This window comes from Colobus angolensis, unplaced genomic scaffold, assembly GCF_000951035.1.
Source record: "Colobus angolensis palliatus isolate OR3802 unplaced genomic scaffold, Cang.pa_1.0 Scaffold142, whole genome shotgun sequence".
NCBI lineage: Eukaryota > Metazoa > Chordata > Mammalia > Primates > Cercopithecidae > Colobus > Colobus angolensis.
The window spans coordinates 4,184,733-4,202,631 of NW_012114511.1; the positions used below are offsets into that span (position 1 = coordinate 4,184,733).

Genomic DNA, 17,899 nt, shown 5'->3' on the forward strand with positions numbered 1-17,899 from the left:
GATCTTTAAATGTCCTCCTGGGAGGACAAGGCAGGTTGATACAGTCATTTTAATGCACATGCCCTAAGCATTAACAGCGAAGCAGAGATGATTTAGGACAAGTGATACCGTGTAGCTAGATTCTGACATGGTCCCTTGTATTTTACCTCAGAATCTCACCTACTCCGAAACTAAAAGCCTCTGCTGGTGTACTGAGGTTGGTGGTTGTGACACTGAAATAAGAGAGCATTTGCACACTAGTTCCCAGTGGCTGACTTAACTGAGCCTCCTGCTGTTGTTGGAACCTGTCTTGTGAATACAAAAGGTCACTCTTGCTTTGGCCTGGGATTTTTGTTTTGGCTTGATTTTGCTCACCCTAACTCTGATTTCTCCCAGACCTCAGTTGTGGATGTGTAGCTCCATGTTTAGTGTTGTATAAACACAAAAGATGTTTCTAGATGAATCAGTGTTATATTTTCAGACCTGACAAAGGTAAGGTCTTTTCTACATCATGCCTTACTGATTTGACCCAACATACCTATTTCTCCCATATCATTGGCACTCATCCTTTGTGAGTCTTGTCTCAGACCTAAGGACAGAAATCTTTAAAACTACTGATGGTGTCTGTGAAACAAGAAAATCGTTGGCCTTTTTGGTTCTGAGGGATTCATCCCACTGGGCAGATCTAAGAAGTAATTGTCTTGGGTAAAATTTTTCTGTTTTAGTGTTGTACTGGAGTGAGAGCTGTGAGACTCCAAGGTCCCTTCCTTACGGCCCTGTGTAAAGGTGCTGTGAAAACTGCAGCAGTGCAGGTGTGTGGTTTGAGTTCTCCTAGAAGTGATCCCAAGATAGGATTAGAAGTACAAGAGGAAAAAATGCCTACGAAGTACAAAGGGAGACAGAAGGCAGCAGGAATGCTCTGAGAGGCTTCATACCGCGGGGCAGGTCTGACACCTGTGAAGGGACGGGGAAGCAAAGAAGATGAGATCGGCAGTGTGGTTCTTACACAAATTTTGTAGGCTGAATGGAAATTCCCAAGCCAAAGTTGCCAGTGAACAGACTGTTGAGTCCTTAGCAATGAGCCTGCACTGGTACGTCTTCTCTGTTCCTTCTTGCTGGTTAAAGAAGGGAAGGAAACAAGTCCTGGTTTAGACCCTGGGAATGCTGCTCCCCTCTGACCTTAATCCTTTTTATAGTCTCTCTCAATAGGCTAGAACTTCTTAACCTGGTTCCATAAACTGTCTTGTGAAATTTTTTTGCTTGTTCATTTTTCTGTGGATAAGGTTGAGTCCAATTCCTACAGGGTCTCTCACCCTAGGTTTCAGAGCTACTGTTCTACAGGAACTTGCCCCCAAAAGTTCTAAGGACAGTAGTCTCACAGGAGTGGTCTCTTCTAAATTTCTTAAATGAAAATAAGCCCTTGGGATATTGTAAATGCCCTTATTGAAGTCAGCTATCTTCTGATGAAAAAAACCCTTTGTCATGCAGGAGAAGCTGGATTAAACTCTTCTCTCAAGTAACCACTTTAGTACCTTGGGGAGAAAAGCATTTTAGTCAGTTGGATTAGAGCCACCACGATTAGGAATGAGTTGTGTGTTAACATGCAGAAGGAAAAGCATCTCCTTGCCCTTAAACTCTTGGTTTTTAGTCTGCTTGGCCTACCTCTTATATACTAATAAATGGAAACTGATTAAATTATATTATCTCAGTACTATTATAACAGATTTGTGGGCAAGGAAAATTGCCCAGAGAAGCATCAATGCAATCAAGAGTAATTATTGTTTGAAGGCCTCTAAGGAAGTAGGCAGTATAATGCTTGCAGTATCATGGTACCCAGAAAGCACAGCCCCTTCCAGGTCACCAGCCATCTTTCTCACCTGCCCACTTTTTGGGTTCAAGAGGTTCAGGCTGTGGAACCAAAGAAGACATGGAGTTTGCCTTAATATTGGTAGAGTACAGAGTTCCCATTGATGGAATTTCGTATCATTTTTTGGTCTTTATCTTTCTTTAGCTAAAGGGCTACATACCTATTCTTTTGAAACTTTTTCTTGGTTTCGCTGTAGAGCAACTTTCTTCCACAAACATAGGCCTTTGACTTAAACTGGCAATACTACTTCTGGAAGGTACTGTCCATATGATCTGTTTCAATTTTCAGTGCTTTAGATGTTCATGATAAGGCAAAGGAGAAGTAAAATCTAACCCATCTCCTCTTTGTAAATGGTTTTAAGCAAATCAAGTGAGTCAAGTGGCAGGGCTTAGGTGACTGTAGTTGTCTGCATTCCTCCACATGCGAGTTTGCTTTTCATATGTATTGCTGATTAGGTAGAGTTATTCCCCTACTAGGAGAAGCAAATGTACAGATATATTCATGAAATTTCCTATTCTTCTGTGGGAGGGAGGGTAGAGAGGGAACTTTATATTTGCTTTATGCTAAAAAGGCAAATGTTTCTTTCATCATACCCAGCTCCAAAAATTGTGTATGCCATGGCACCAAAGTGTTGCCCAGAGGTGTTTTGGAGAAGCATGTTAAAATAAACGTCGTTTCTGGCAGTCTCAATCCCTGCTTTAAAAAAAAAAAAAAAAGATAGCTGGCCAGGCACAGTGGCTCACGCCTGTAATCCCAGCACTTTGGGAGGCCGAAGTGGGTGGATCACGAGGTCAAGAGTCCAGACCAGCCTGGCCAAGATGGTGAAACCCTGCCTCTACTGAACATACAAAAATTAGCTGGGCACGGTGGCAGGAACCTGTAATCCTAGCTACTCAGGAAGCTGAGGCAGAAGAATTGCTTGAACCAGCATGGTAGAGGTTGCAGTGAGCTGAGAAGGAGCCACTGTACTGCAGCCTGGGTGACAGAGTGAGACTCCGTCTTAAAAAAAAAAAAAAAGCCATTTTTAGGGTGGAGGTCTTAAATTTTGTGGGTCTTATGTCCTCTGCAAGAACCTTTTAAGGTGTTAACTTGACGCCACATACTTAGGCTTATGCTGTAGCCAGACCTGTATTAGGGTAAGTGGGTTTTACTAGCCTGTCTTTTTTTGAAGGAGAAGGGAATCTTTCAATAGTAGAATGTCTACATTAGACTGCCAGAATCTCCATTTCTGCCTGGATCCTTGTCGCCATCCCTACCTTCTGTTGATTTTATTTTGTTGTGTGTGTGTGTGTGTGTGTGTGTGTGTGTGTGTGTATGTATGTGTTTTTAGACAGTGTCTTTGCTCTTTCACCCAGGCTGGAGTGCAGAGGCATGATCATAGCTCACTGTAACCTTGAGCTCCTGGTTCAAGTGATCCTCCAGAGTAGCTAGGACTATAGGCACATGCCACCATACCCAGCTAATTAAAATAATTTTTTTTTGAGAGATAGGGGTCTTACTGTGTTGCCTAGGCTGGTCTTGAACTCCTGGCTTCAAGAGATCCTCTCATCTTGGCCTCCCAAAGTTTCCGGGATTACAGGTGTCAGCCACCATGCCAGCTGATTTTGATGTTTAAAGTCCTTTTGTTATCTTGTTAGTAAACACAACTGAGAAAGCAGTAGAAAGGGATTCTGGTTACACTAACAATGGTAAGTGGTGTTTCTTTGGATGCACCTTACACATTTTGGGACACATCCTTCTAGTTTTGGATATGTGTGCACTTCGGCAGTTGTTGCTGTTGCGGAAGTTTCAGGGTCAGAATCATGTGATGACCTGCTTCCCTTGTATTTTGTGCCCAGGGCTAGATAATTCAGCCAGAAATCTTGGAGCAGTGCACCTAAGTTGGGCATTAGGTTATGGAAGATCTTCCATAGGAGTTTGGACAGATGAACATTTATACTATGAAGATGTTTTATTTCTCCTATTACAGACATCAAAACAAAAATAACAGAAGTTGTCTTGAAGTTTTTGTGTTTGTTCGTTTGTTTTTGAGACAAGGTGTTGCCGAGATTGGAGTGCAGTGTCATAATTGTGGCTCACTGCAGCCTTGACCTCCCAGACTCCATTGATCTCCCTCTTTAGCCTCCCAGATAGCTGGTACTACAGGTGCATACCACCATGCCTGGCTAATTTTTTGTAGAGACAGGGTTTCATCATGTTGCCTAGGCTGGTCTTGAACTCCTGGGCTGAAGCTGTCCTCCCTCCTCAGCCTCCCATAAATCGTTGGGATTACAGGCATGAGCCACCATGCCCAGCCCATCTTGAAGTGTTGGTTTAAAGCATAGACTGAAATTTTTATGGCAACCCCCCCTTTTTAAAACTCTTATTCTGCTAGTGGCTTCATTGTGTTCATGTTTCCCCTCTCCTCTCTGTGTAGCATGCTTTATCTTTTATTCTGAAATACATAGCCAAGTTTGGGGTTGTCCTTCCTTTCTCCTTTCTACATTTCTGAGTAGCTTTTGATGTAGATGTATTTCCTCTTACTTTCATAGATGGCCCAAAGGGCTATACAAAGCTGTTTGCACAGGATAGAATTAAAAGGTAAGATACCCATTCATACTTACTTGAAGAATCGTTCAGTATTAGTGGGCTCCCTGACCCAGTTGTCTAAATTTAAGGGGTTGGTTTGCATGTTTCTTGGCTAGATGCTAGCACTTCTGGTTGATGAAGCTTGGAAACCATCATCTGAGAACCCTCTTTAATAGGTTCTGGGCTGGAGGGGCAGTGACAAGTGATATGGCAAGGAAAAAAAAAAAAGGTGAATATGTGATATTGTTAATGCAAAGAAAATTCATAAAAGTTTGGCCCAAAGAGAACGAGATCATTTCTTACTCTGTAAGGTTTTATAGCAGCATGTCAGCATTCTGTCTGCAGTTGAGATGTTGATTCCTCCTTGTATTGCACATTGTTGAAAGGGGCTTCCTGAGGCTGGAGGAAGCAGTGAGGTAAGACTGTCCTCCTTGAGAGCTCGTCTTGATACTTGTGTTCGTCTGTGTCTGTCTGCAGTGTCTGTTCTGCAATTTGTAATTGAAGCAGAGGCACTCTTTGAAAAGAATTTAGGAATACAGGACTATATAATCATTGTATTCTAAGATTGATCTACTGTTGAGCTTTGCATAAAGCACTCCCAGCAACTCTTGTTACAGGTTCAGCTTAGGCAGAGCCCACCAGCCATTTATGGGCCAGGTAGAACAACCAAGGTCAGATTGCTTCTCCTGTTAGTCATTAAATGTATGTTGTACGACACTGTGTTTCCCAGCCCACAGCAGGCCTTTTAGCCCTACTCATGTAGACATGTATTGACTCCCTAAAAGATGCTAGTTTCCCTTAGTTTTCAAACATTTTTCTTGATATTCTCTTTAAAGTTCTCTTTCCTCTCAGAAACCTTCTTGGTTGTGAGCAACAGCTTGGTTATCACTTCCTTTCTCAAGATCTTCATCTCTTGCTTTATTGAAGGTCTGTACTGTGTGGATGACAGCCCCAGTTCTCTTTTGTGCCTGGAGGTGAAGATCCTGCACAATTCTTTCCATTCTTTATTGTCTTGGATAGAAGAAGCTTCAGATGCTCATTCTTATTTGGTCTTGTAAAATGCCATAATTCATTGTTTTTTGTTGTTGTTGTTTAATTTTCTAACGGCTGAGGAGGTATTTTATCTGACTAGTTAGATCATCCTGTTAAACTAATCAGACCTCCCTGTTTGTTACCTTTTTAAACAGTCCTTAAATGTTAAGGGTTAAAACACTATTTCACCCTCCTCTACCCACCTCAGGCTTACTCTAGATTAAAATGAGGATAGAAAGCAGAGGTTTATTTGAAGTCTTATATTTTAACTAGTGACAAGGAAGCAGAGACTGATGACTTGCCACATAGATTACACATGAAGTCCTATGTCTTTTAAACATGTCTCTAATTGGGTATTGGTTTCTCATTTCATTCATGTCCAGTGGGAGACAGACAAGTCGACAGGTAATTATCCTAAGGTATGATTTGAGAAGGTCTTTGAGAGGAAACATGAGGTGGTGTGGGAGCATTCTGTGGGGACACTGAACTTGAACTGAGGGCTGAGGTTGGCCAGTGGAAGCTTCCACAAGGAAGCAGTATCTCATCTGAACGATGGGTAGGAGTTGGAAGGAGGCGAGAAGAGTATTTTAGGTAGGTGAGAGAAAGCACAGCATGTCTGAAGAACAAAAATGTATGTGGGTAGGTCAGCATGGAAGATGGCAGAGTGACCATAGGTTCATTAAAGCAGTAGAAATGACCAGGTTCCCTAGGGAGAATGTGTAGAATAAGAAGAAAAGAAAGCCTTTATTTGGCGGAAGAGATTATGTGGATCTTTCAATTTAGAGCACCTTTTCTCTAAGAAATACGGTGGAATGATATTTGTTTCATGCAGTCAGTTTGAGTAGCTTTTTTGTATGTTCACCTGCAAACTTTTGCCTTTTCATTTAGGGACTAAAGTGTGCCTTGAGATGCCACCAGCAATGCCAGGAACATATTTCATCCCTTCCAAACTAACAAGGGTTGGAGTAAAAAGTTTCCTCACTACTTCCAGTTAATAGTTATATGCTACAGGGTTGCTTTTCCTGAGGCTATGTTTGAGTAACTTAATTTTTGTCCAGTTAATGCTAGAAATAAAAAATCATAACTTTAATCTCAAAAGAAGTAGAATCTTGTTTTTGTTTGTTTTTTGAGATGGAGTCTTGCTGTGTCACCCAGGCTGGAGCGCAGTGGTGTAATCTCGGCTCACTGCAACCTCCGCCTCCTGGGTTCAAGGGATTCTCCTGTTTCAGTCTCCCAAGTAGCTGGGATTACAGGCACACGCCACCACGCCTGGCTGATTTTTGTAATTTTGTAATTTTAGTAGAGATGAGATTTCGCCATATTGGTCAGGCTGAAACCAAAGGTTTGAGCTTTGAGGCCAAAGGTCTCAAAATCCTGACCTCAGGCGATCCACGCACCTCAGCCTCCCAAAGTGCTAGGATTACAGGCGTGAGCCACCGCGCCTGGCAGAATCTTGTTTTAAGATTAGTGTTTCCTCAAGCTCAGTGTTAAGGTTGTGAGTGTGTCTGTGTGTACTCATCTCTATTACATTTTAAATGATTGGTACCCTAAACTTGCTATTTGGACTGTATTTTTCTAAAATTATGCTGTGATTTTAAAATAGTCTGTCTAGTGTAACTTAAAGGGCTTAGTAAATAACTGCTCCTAAACTGCCCCCTTTCTGATTAATGAGGCATAAACCTCTATTTCCTGCAGTAACAAGAAAGACAAATCGATTTTTTGGGTAGTTTGACAAAGACAGAATTAACAGATTCATGGTGTGGGTTGCATTGCATCTTAAAGTGAATGTTGCTGTGTGACTGTAATTCTTTCAAAAGTCAAGTTCAAGGATTTGGTTTTACATAACTTGAACAGTGAATCTTTTTACTCAAATTGAGAAAAGTCCTGGGCTTTTCAGGTTGTAGGGGATTGGGCTTTCATGAAGTCTACATGCTCAACCTTTGGCTTTCAGATTCTAAGTGTTTTCCAGAACAAATGATCTATTAGAAACACCAGAAAAATGTGGCTAGGAACAGTGGAACACTTTACAGGGTTTATTTAGAGAAATTTTCTTGAAGTGAGTGCTTGAGTATCTTAAGGGTTCTGAAAGCATTAATTATGAAGTCAGTTTGATTGTGATTCAGTTTTAGCTACCTTTGTCTTAGATTCTGGTGTTTTGAGCTTTAAGATTGTGAGTAAATAACTGCACGTCTCAAGCTGACTAATGTTAACAAGAAAGAGTCAAACTCCGTAGAATGTTTGAAGAAATAAATATTCTGGGGCCCAATATGAATGGCCAAGGCCCAAGGCACAGTCTCAAGAATGTATTCCCAAGGTGGTTGGGTCATACCTTGACTTTTTATAGGTAGACAGCAATCAATACATGTAAGGTGTACATTGGTTTGGTCTTGAAAGCCTGGACAGTTTGAAAGGATTGGAGGGGGGCTTGCAGGTCATAGGTGGATTCAAAGATTTCCTGATGGCAGTTGGTTGAAAGGGTTAAGCTCTCCCTGAAGAGCTGAAGTCAGCAGAAAGAAATGTTTGTAGTTAAGATAGATGGGGGCAGGAAGCCAAGGTTCTTGTTATGTAGATGAAGCCTCCAGGTAGTAGACTTCAGATATTAGTTGGCAAATCAGATACCTTTTATCAGATCCTAAAAGCTGCCAGACTCTTAAATTTCTCCTAAATCAGGAAAAAACCTAGAAAGGGAAGGAAATTCTCTACAGAATGTAGATTTTCCCCAAAAGTGACCAATTTGCAGGGCCATTTCAAAATATTAATATTTCAGAGAAATACATTTTGGGGTTAACAGTTGGATTTCTTTCAGGGCCTGCTATCTGTCATGTGATGTTATACTAGAGTCCAGTTGGAATTTGGTACCTTATTGCTACAAATAATCTGCTTTGTCAGTCTTAGATTTCTTTTTTAATGTTAGTGCTGGTCAGTTGTGCCTGAATTCCAAAGGGAGGAGAGTATAATGAGGCACGTCTGACTCCCTCCTTCCCATGATGGCCTAAACTAGTTTTCCAAGTTTACTTTGGAATGCCCTGACTGAGAAGGGGGTCCATTCAGCTGGTTGGTTGACATTCATGGCCCTGAATAAATCAGTTTATTCCTGCAGGTAGAAATCTTCCTATTTGAATGAGTTTTTGTTGAGACCTCTCCTCCCCATCAATGTTAATGGAATACTTAATTTTATTGGCAGTACAAGAGTGCTGGGGGGAACAGGTTAAGGAATGAGACCATAACCAGATTTGATAGTGACCATATCAATTTTACTTATATTTAAACTCTTACTGTTTCCTGTTGTCTCCTTTCTGCCCTTTGCTAAATAACCTATATCCCTCAATATTTCCAACAGTCCACAGAGAGATAGGTGGCATTTTCCCCAATTGACAGGTAGGGATAAGAGATAAAGTGAATAACAAATGTCCGTTAAAGGCACTTAGTAAACAGATCTCCCCATTCCTAACCATTCATCTGCTGTACTGGCTTATGTACTAAGAGCATACCCATATCAAAATGTCTTGAGGGCATCCAGAGGGGGAACATTGGGCTCAATTCCTTTGTTCATTTGTATCTCTCCTGTGATTTACTGGCATGTTTTTCAGAAAGAACCATGTTTGTTTTGTGAAAACAAGCTTTTAATATACTTTATAGTTTAACCTGCATGATGTAGGTATTTCCAGGGACACAACAATCTCCACCTGGGATTTAAAAAAAGACTTTTGGGCCGGGCGCGGTGGCTCACACCTGTAATCCCAGCACTTTGGGAGGCTGAGGCAGGCGGATCACAAGGTCAGGAGATCGAGACCACGGTGAATCTCTACTAAATCTACTAAATAGTAGAATCTCTACTATTTTTATCTCTACTAAAAATACAAAGAAAAGTTAGCCGGGCGCTGTGGCGGGCGCCTGTAGTCCCAGCTACTACTCGGGAGGCTGAGGCAGGAGAATGGCGGGAACCCGGGAGGCGGAGCTCGCAGTGAGCCGAGATAGCGCCACTGCACTCCAGCCTAGTGGACAGAGCGAGACTCCGTCTCAAAAAAAAAAAAAAAAGACTTCTGTCCCTTTTCTTTCAGCTGCTATCTATTTTATTCCATTTGATTCTGCTTAGAATGTTACCCTGGCAAATCTCGACTCAACACCTTGACCTCTGAAGAAATGCTGTTTTACATACTACTTCAAGAGTGACTAGTAGGTTCTTTTCTGTGCAATATAATTGCATTAAAGCTTCGTCTAGGATTTTTTAAAAAATAACCAAAGTAATCCTACAAAGCATTATGATTTGAGCTGCATAATAAACATTATTAGCTCTGACCTATCAGGTACATCTTAGTTTTTAAATGTGTTGTTTCACATTGTTTAAGTGCCAGGTCCCATTTTTCACATCTTGATATTCTTCAGATCTCAAGAGTTCATCAAAATCAAGTGTGCCCTGTTCTTGCTGCAGTTCAAGGAGAGCTGCTTCATTAATAAAATTGGTGTATGCTGAACCTTGAGTAAAAGTATAAATTTAATTTTTAAAAGCCAAACTTTAAGCAAAGCTCTTTGTCTCTTGGCTTCTCTTATTTTGGCAAAACTCCCTTAATTTCAATCATCAGATAATGTGGAGCCCAAGAATTACAAGGTTGGGTTTTTATGAATAAAGCCACATATCACCCCTCTGCTCCCCAGTATTTTCCAACTTTGGGTTTAAGAAGTTGTACTGTTTTTTCAATGTTGACATGAGCACACATGGCTATAGGCTATCATTAGGTTTCTTTGTAAATGAATAAAATGCTCATCTCTTTTCCTTTTATCCAGGCTGGACGTAAAGAAAGAAGTGATGCACTCAATTCTGCGATAGATAAAATGACCAAGAAGACCAGGGACTTGCGTAGACAGGTAATCTGGACGAAAGTGCTGGTTGTTTTTCTAAGTTCTCAATTCTGTAGTTTTGATTAAAATCCTAATAAGCACTGGCCTTATTTTTTTTATTGAGAGAAAGGATGGATTTTCACAAGAAAGTGCCTATCTTTGTTTTGTTGCTAATATGCTTCTTAATGGCTAATCAGATTTCATGACAACATGGGGTAATACAGTCTCACTGTGTTGGACTGAATAAGTTAGCTCTAGTGTGAAAGGCGTATACAGATAGGAAAATAAATTTAAAATGACTTGGCGACCTGTGAAAATAATCCTGAAGGATCTTGTTTTATTGGCTATGTACAATAGAGACAGAAATTTCAGTTATTTATTTGACTTGCCCTATGCTCATTACACACTTGCAGTTCCCTTAGATCCTTGGTGAAGTGTTTCCAGTTCCAAATATGGTAAGTATAGAGATATTTGAGGTGCTGAATTTTCTGAGTTAGTAAATAGAGAATAGATAAATCAAGCCTTTTAATGATAAATGACCCCATTAACATTTTGGAGTCAAATTGAGTTTTAGTCTTTAAAGAGGTTAGGGTTGATTTTATAAAATAATGTATTAAGACTTAAGAAGTTGTAATACAGACAGTTTTTAAGAGGTAATGGATAGATATTTTATTGCTTATGTCTGATATAAAACAAAATTAAAGATAGAATATATCTTTATTCAGTTTCCTTTTGGTGAAGCAGTATCAGAGATGGTTATAAAGAGAACCTTAAGTTTTTTTTTTTTTTTTTGAGACGGAGTCTCGCTCTGTCACCCAGGCTGGAGTGCAGTGGCCGGATCTCAGCTCACTGCAAGCTCCGCCCCCCGGGTTCACGCCATTCTCCTGCCTCAGCCTCCCGAGTAGCTGGGACTACAGGCGCCCGCCACCTCGCCCGGCTAATTTTTTGTATTTTTTAGTAGAGACGGGGTTTCACCATATTAGCCAGGATGGTCTCGATCTCCTGACCTTGTGATCCGCCCGTCTCGGCCTCCCAAAGTGCTGGGATTACAGGCTTGAGCCACCGCGCCCGGCCTGAGAACCTTAAGTTTTAAGGTTCATAGTGTGTGAATCTTTCAGATAAACCAGATAGCTCCTTTTTCTCTCTTCTCTTTTTATTTAGCCAATTAGGCTAATTACATATATTCCAAGGCTATGTGCCAATTCAACCCAGAGCTGCTTTCTGTTCAGCTTTTGTATTATTTAAGTGGTAAGCCTTAGTTTTGTAATTCCCAAGAAAAAAAGATATATTGTCTTAAAAACTGAGATTCTGTTGCTGAAATGCTGTAACTACAGTAATGTAAACCATTGTCTCCACGATCATATGTTTCCTGTGTCAGATTATGTAACTGTATGGCTTACATGAGGAGTCCTCATGTAAGTGCAGCCAGTCTACCATAAGCTTTATTAAAGTGTACAACAGAATAAAAAGCAATCTATTTAATACCTTTTTGGTAGAAATAAAATCAAATTTTTACAATTTAATTATTAGCTCCGCAAAGCTGTCATGGACCACGTTTCAGATTCTTTCTTGGAAACCAATGTTCCACTTTTGGTATTGATTGAAGCTGCAAAGAATGGAAATGAGAAAGAAGTTAAGGAGTATGCCCAAGTTTTCCGTGAACATGCCAACAAATTGATTGAGGTAGGTGAATTAGCAGTTTCATTGATGTGTAGGCAACTTGGTAAAGTGTGGTGAGTTTTAATCACATTATTTAATTAGCTAAAATTTGTAAGGGCCCACTTAACATACAACATGTATGAGATGATAGTCTTTCATTATCACTTAACATCTAGGGAAAACTACTGTTTTGGTCACTTTACATTAATTATGTACATTGTTAAATATTAACAGTTCCTATCCTGGAAGCCTAACATCTCCACTTAATGCAAATAAAGGTAAATCATGACATGACTAGACTCAAAAGATAGTATAGAAAGCAGCAGTGCCTAAGAGCCAGAGCTCAGGAACTATACTGCCTGCACTTGCATCCTGACAAGTTAACCTAACCTTCCTCAATTTCCATTTCTTGTCTGTAAAATTAGGACACTAATAATATCTATCTTGGGATTATTTTGAGGACCTAAGTAGATGATGTATGTCAAATGCTTAGCTTTATGCCTGAGACACAGACTCAGGCATAAAGTGGAAAAACTGTTTTAAAAGTGGAAAAACTGAGCCCTGACATGGGGCTAATTAGTTATATTTGCTTGGTAGAAATCTGTATGTAAGTCGTTGGTTTGTAGGGTGGCAAGAAGAAAGAGTGAATCGTGACTTAATTCCCAGGTAAATTAGGCTTACTTCTCCTTTTGCTAACTGATATTATGTTACTTAATTTATTTGTTATTGCTGTATTTTGGAAATGGGACGCAAAATAAGCATGTATTCCAAGTTATTTGATTTTATAATCTTAATGCAGAACATCTAATACTTCGTAAAGATACTCCATAGACCATATGGTAAGCTGGTCATTGTGTAAAAACAGAAAATGGGACCTTATGTAAAATACGTGTCTTGTACTTTTGGATTTATAGTGATTTTAGGCCATGTTTTGTTTTGTTTTGTTTTTGTTTGTTTGTTTTAAAACTGAGTGTTGCTCTGTTGCCCAGGCTGGAGTGCAGTGGTGTAATCTCGGCTCATTGCAATCTCTGCCTCCTGGGTTCAAGCGATTCTCCTGCCTCAGCCTCCTGAGTAGCTGGAATTACAGGCACCCACCACCACGCCCGGCTAATTTTTTTGTATTTTTTTTTTAGTACAGATGGGGCTGGTCTCAAACTCCTGACCTCAAGTGATCTGCCCGCCTCAGCCTCCCAAAGCGCTGGGATTATAGGCGTGAGCTACTGTGCCTGGCTAGGCCATGTTAATACCATAAAAATTTTCCAAGGAAAACATCAGTAATCACATCGTGCATTACTAATTTTACATCGTTTTCTTTGAACATTAAGTGTTATTCTGACCTGAATTCATTATGTACGGAATACATAGGTCAGTCTTCTATTTAAGTTAATGATTCTGGCATTTGAAACTAAAATGAGAAGACTTCGATTTTGTTGTCTCCATTAAGCATAATCTTGTTCACAGTAGTCACATGACAGCATGAGGTGTAACTTCCACATGCACAAAGATTGCACTCAGGAAGCCAGTGTCCTATAAGTAGCATATGTATTAGAAAGTTCTTCCACATGGTAAGAAGCAAAGATGCTGCCAGCCCAAGGCCTTGGATACCAGCATGGTGAAGGGCTCAGTGTGGCAGCTGAAGAGAGGGCAGTCCTTGTCTGTGTTGGAGCATCCTTTATTAGGGCCAGCTGTATCATCCTCGGCCTCTCCAGCCTAAGAGAGCTGACATTTGCTGAGTGCCTACTGTGTATCAGCTATGTGCAAGTACAGTGTACTTCCCACAACATTTCTCAGGTAAGGAAACAGGCTTAGAGAGGTTAAGTAAGTAGGTTGCCTAAGTTCACCTGGCTTACATCCCTCCAATAATGAGCACTGTGCACTCAAAGCTCACTGGCTTAGTGGACAGCCTAACACCCCACTGAAGCGTTGAGTGGGCCAGGAAGTATTGGAGACCTTGCTCCAGGAGCTTTTTCCAAGCTTATATATTTTATTTCATTTCATTTAATTCTGAACACTACTAATCAAGGGCCCCCTAGAATCGAGAGTTTGGTGTTCCCCATCACAGCTCAGTTCTCACCCCTTTCTAACCTCTCTTCTCTCCATACCCCCACATGCATTAACTATGCATTAAATGACACATGGTTTTTCATTGCTTGAGGCATAACCATAGGCTTTGTAGTCCCATTCTGCAAACAGTTAAATTACGTTTACGGTAATAGAGACAGAGGATGTATAATTGTGTATGTCCATGAAAAGGAAGTGAATTTTTAAAGTGTTGTAGAAGCCTCAAATTCCTGACTTATGGCAGAACTTTATTCTTCAGTGACAAGGCTTCTCCTCCCCTACCACTTTGGTATTACAATGAAACACTTTGAACTAGTCAGTGACTTGTTTTAAGCAAAGGTAAAATATTTCATTGTGAGTGTTAGTTCCTTGACTGCTCCATTTCTTCTCATTCTCTTCTAACTGGATTAAACGTCTGCAGGCCAACTTTGGTTTTAAGGGCCATTTGCCATTTTCCCTGTGGTGTAAGGGAAGTAAGAGTGCTGTGTGAAAGCTGGGCAGGGCTGATGGTGATAAACCTCTGGCAAGAAAGGAGAGGACCAGACACTGCAGCCTCTGAGAAGTCTGTCAGATGTGTTTGGGTTGAGTGCTCCTCCTGAAATACGGCAATACAGTTCTGATGATAATCACCAGAAGTTAGTGCAGACCCCGTAGGTTAAGGGCATGGTCCCCAATAAGATTGCCCTCACTTCATATGCCAGCTGCAAGTTCTGGGGTCCCCAGGCCACCTGTACTTCTGACCAGCCAGGTACAAATCTAAGGGGTTCCTATGACCCACCTCAGGTTCAGTAATTCACTAGAACAACTTGTAGAATATTTTATTATACAGGATACTAATCAAGACCAGCCAAATGAAGAGACACATAGGATGGAGTCTGGAAAGGTCTCAAATATAGAGCTTCTGTGCCTCTCCCAATGAAATCAGGGTGCATCATCCTCTTGTTGCATTGGTGTTTTCACCAACCAGAAGCTCCACTGAGTTTCAGTGTTCAGAGTTTTTATTGGGGTTTCATTATGTAGGCATGATGATCCAATAATGATATAGTTGAACTCAATCTCCAGTCCCCTTCCCTCAAAGCCCTGGTCCTCTAATCACATGGTTGACCCGCTATCCTGAGGAATCTCCTTAGCATAAACTATCAGGGCTTGCCATGCATTAATAACATTCTTCCATTACTACTGAAATTTCAAAGATTCAGAGGTTTCCTCACAGGAATCAAGGACAAAGACCAGACAAATTATATAATACCTCCCCATCTTAAAGTTATGTGAAATGCATGATTTTTAGGTAGCTTGATTACACAGGCTACCTTAGGGTGCTGCAAAGTCATAAACACCACATAGAAGAGGTAAGGCAGGGCACGTTTGTTTCGATCCTTTTTATGGTCATTACCCAGTGATTTACCACTTGTCTTACTGGGTGCTATTTGCTTTGAGCTTTCCTTTTCCCTGGAGATTGTCTTTTCTGAGTCAAGTTTTTTCTTCTCTGCAGGGAATCTGATCCCATCTCTTTGCACCAGAGTGAGTGGTCCTTTCTCATAGAATCATAGGTTCTTAGTCTGGTGTGTAAATCCCTTTCACTTGTAATCTTTATTGTCATGTAGTCTTTCTTGGATCCTTCAGCAGTGGGAAACTCTCCCTCCAGAGACAGCATATTTAACTGGTAGATTATCTGGCTGTTAGGAGAGGGGAGTCATAACCTCCTTTTTTTTGGAGCCCTTCCTGTCCATGTTCTTGCTGATTACACATATGTGAATTAGAGGTACTTTAAACATAAGATAAATGGCCTGGCACGGTGGCAGGATCATGCCTGTAATCATCGCACTTTGAGAGGCTGAGGTGGGCAGATCACTTGAGGTCAGGAGTTCGAGACCAGCCTGGCCAACATGGTGAGACCCCCATCTTTACCAAAAATACAAAAATTAGCTGAGCATGGTGGTGGGTGCCTGTAATCCCAGCTACTCAGGAGTCAAGGCAGGAGAATTGCTTGAACCCCAGAGGTGGAGGTTGCAGTCAACTGAGGTTGTGCCACTGCACTTCAGCCTGGGCAAGAATGAGACTCCATCTCAAAAATAAATAAATAAAATAACAACCACAAAAAACAAACAAAAAAACATAAGATACATATGTGAAGGGAAAGTAAATTTTGCGACCCCCAAATCACTAAGCTAAAGGGAAAAGTCAATCTGGGAACTGCTTAAGGCAAACCTGCCTTCCATTTGCAAAGTCATTTCTCTGCTCATGGGGATAAATGCATATCTGATTGATTGCTTCCTTTGGAAAGGGAATCGGAAACTCAAAAGAATGAAACTGTTTGTCTCTTATCTACCTATGACCTGGAAGCCCCTTCCCTACATCAAGTTGTCCAGCCTTTTAGACAGAACCAGTGTATATCTTACATATATTGATTGATGTCTCATGATTCCCTAAAATGTATAAAACCAAGCTGTGCCCCAAGCACCTTGGGTACAGGACTTCCTGAGGCTGTGTCACAGGCGCATCCTTAACCTTGGCAAAGTAAACTTTCTAAATTGACTGAGACCTATCTCAGATATTTTGGGTTGACACATACTTACATATTTTCAAGATGTGGTATAGAAAAAGAATATAAAATATGGAAAAAGAATATAAAATAGCTTAGTTTTTTTTTTTTTTTTTTTTGAGACAGAGTATTGCTCTGTCACCCAGGCTGGAATGCAATGACGGGATCTCGGCTCATGCAGCCTCCGCCTCCCGCCTGCTGGTTTCCAGCAGTTCTCTGCCCAGCCTCTCAAGTTGCTAGGATTTGCAGGTGCCTGCCATCACTCCTGGCTGTTTTTGTATTTTTAGAAGAGACAGGATTTCAGCATGTTGACCAGGCTGGTCTTGAACTCCCAATCTCGATCAAGTGATTCGTCCTCCCAGAATGCTGGGATTACAGGCGTGAGCCACTGTGCCCAGCCAAGTAATAATTTTTTTATATTGATTGTATGTTGAAATAATTTTTGGTACCTTTTTGCTTTTTTAATGTGCCTACTAAAAAATTTAAAAATTCAGGCCAAGCGCAGTGGCTCAAGCCTTTAATCCCAGCACTTTGGGAGGCTAAGGCGGGCAGATTGCCTGAGGTCAGGAGTTCGAGACCAGCCTTGCCAACATGGTGAAACCCTGTCTCTACTAAGAATACAAAAATTAGCCGGGTGAGGTGTCAGATGCCTGTAATCCCAGCTACTTGGGAGGCTGAGGCAAGAGAATCACTTGAACCCGGTAGGCAGAGGTTGCAGTGAGCAGAGATCACACCACTGCGCTCTAGTCTGGGTGACAGAGACTCTGTCTCAAAATTAATTAATTAATTAATTAAATTAAATAAATAAAAATTTTTCTGTGGCTCTTGTACTTTTGTTGATCTAGATAATTTCCCTGAGCCTTTCAGAGGCTCATTTTGTCCCAGCTCTCCTCTGAATGCCCTTCACTCAAGGCCAGCCCTCATGGAACACCTACTCCAGGGTCTGGGGATGAGGGTAGAGCAGTGGAGGCTGTCATCATTCTGGAAGAAGACTGCCCAGTGTATCCCAGGATGCCTTCAGCCTTTGGGCAGCAGCCTCACTCTGTGATGCCCATTGAGCTCACAGTTGGTCAGAGTCCCTAGGCTTTCCCTACATAGGTGCTGCTGCTCAGTGTCATCATGTTCGTTCCTATCAGTTTGGATGTGGGTAGGTGTTTGGCTCTATGTATGGTTTTGAAACTCACCTAGTATATCACCTTCAAATCTGTCCTATCAGGATTGCTGCTGCATTGTTCTACATATTATTGGCTGCCCCCTTCCATTTGTGTCCTTTCTTTAAAATAAAAAAATATATATACCCTTTCTCCTTTTATCCAACCTGATGTTTTATTTATTTATTTATTTATTTATTT

The 17,899-nt window shown here is 41.0% G+C and overlaps 1 protein-coding gene across 4 annotated transcripts in view; it reads left to right on the top strand.

Annotated features, from left to right (window-relative positions):
- The window catches only part of CTNNA1 (catenin (cadherin-associated protein), alpha 1, 102kDa), a 162,039-nt gene that overhangs the window by 103,455 nt on the left and 40,685 nt on the right, over nucleotides 1-17,899 (top strand). For all 4 annotated transcript variants that reach the window (XM_011935307.1, XM_011935309.1, XM_011935308.1 and 1 more), the window contains 2 exons: nucleotides 10,232-10,312; nucleotides 11,816-11,968. In XM_011935307.1, coding sequence (XP_011790697.1) covers nucleotides 10,232-10,312; nucleotides 11,816-11,968 — 234 coding nt within the window. The remainder of the gene's footprint in view (nucleotides 1-10,231; nucleotides 10,313-11,815; nucleotides 11,969-17,899) is intronic.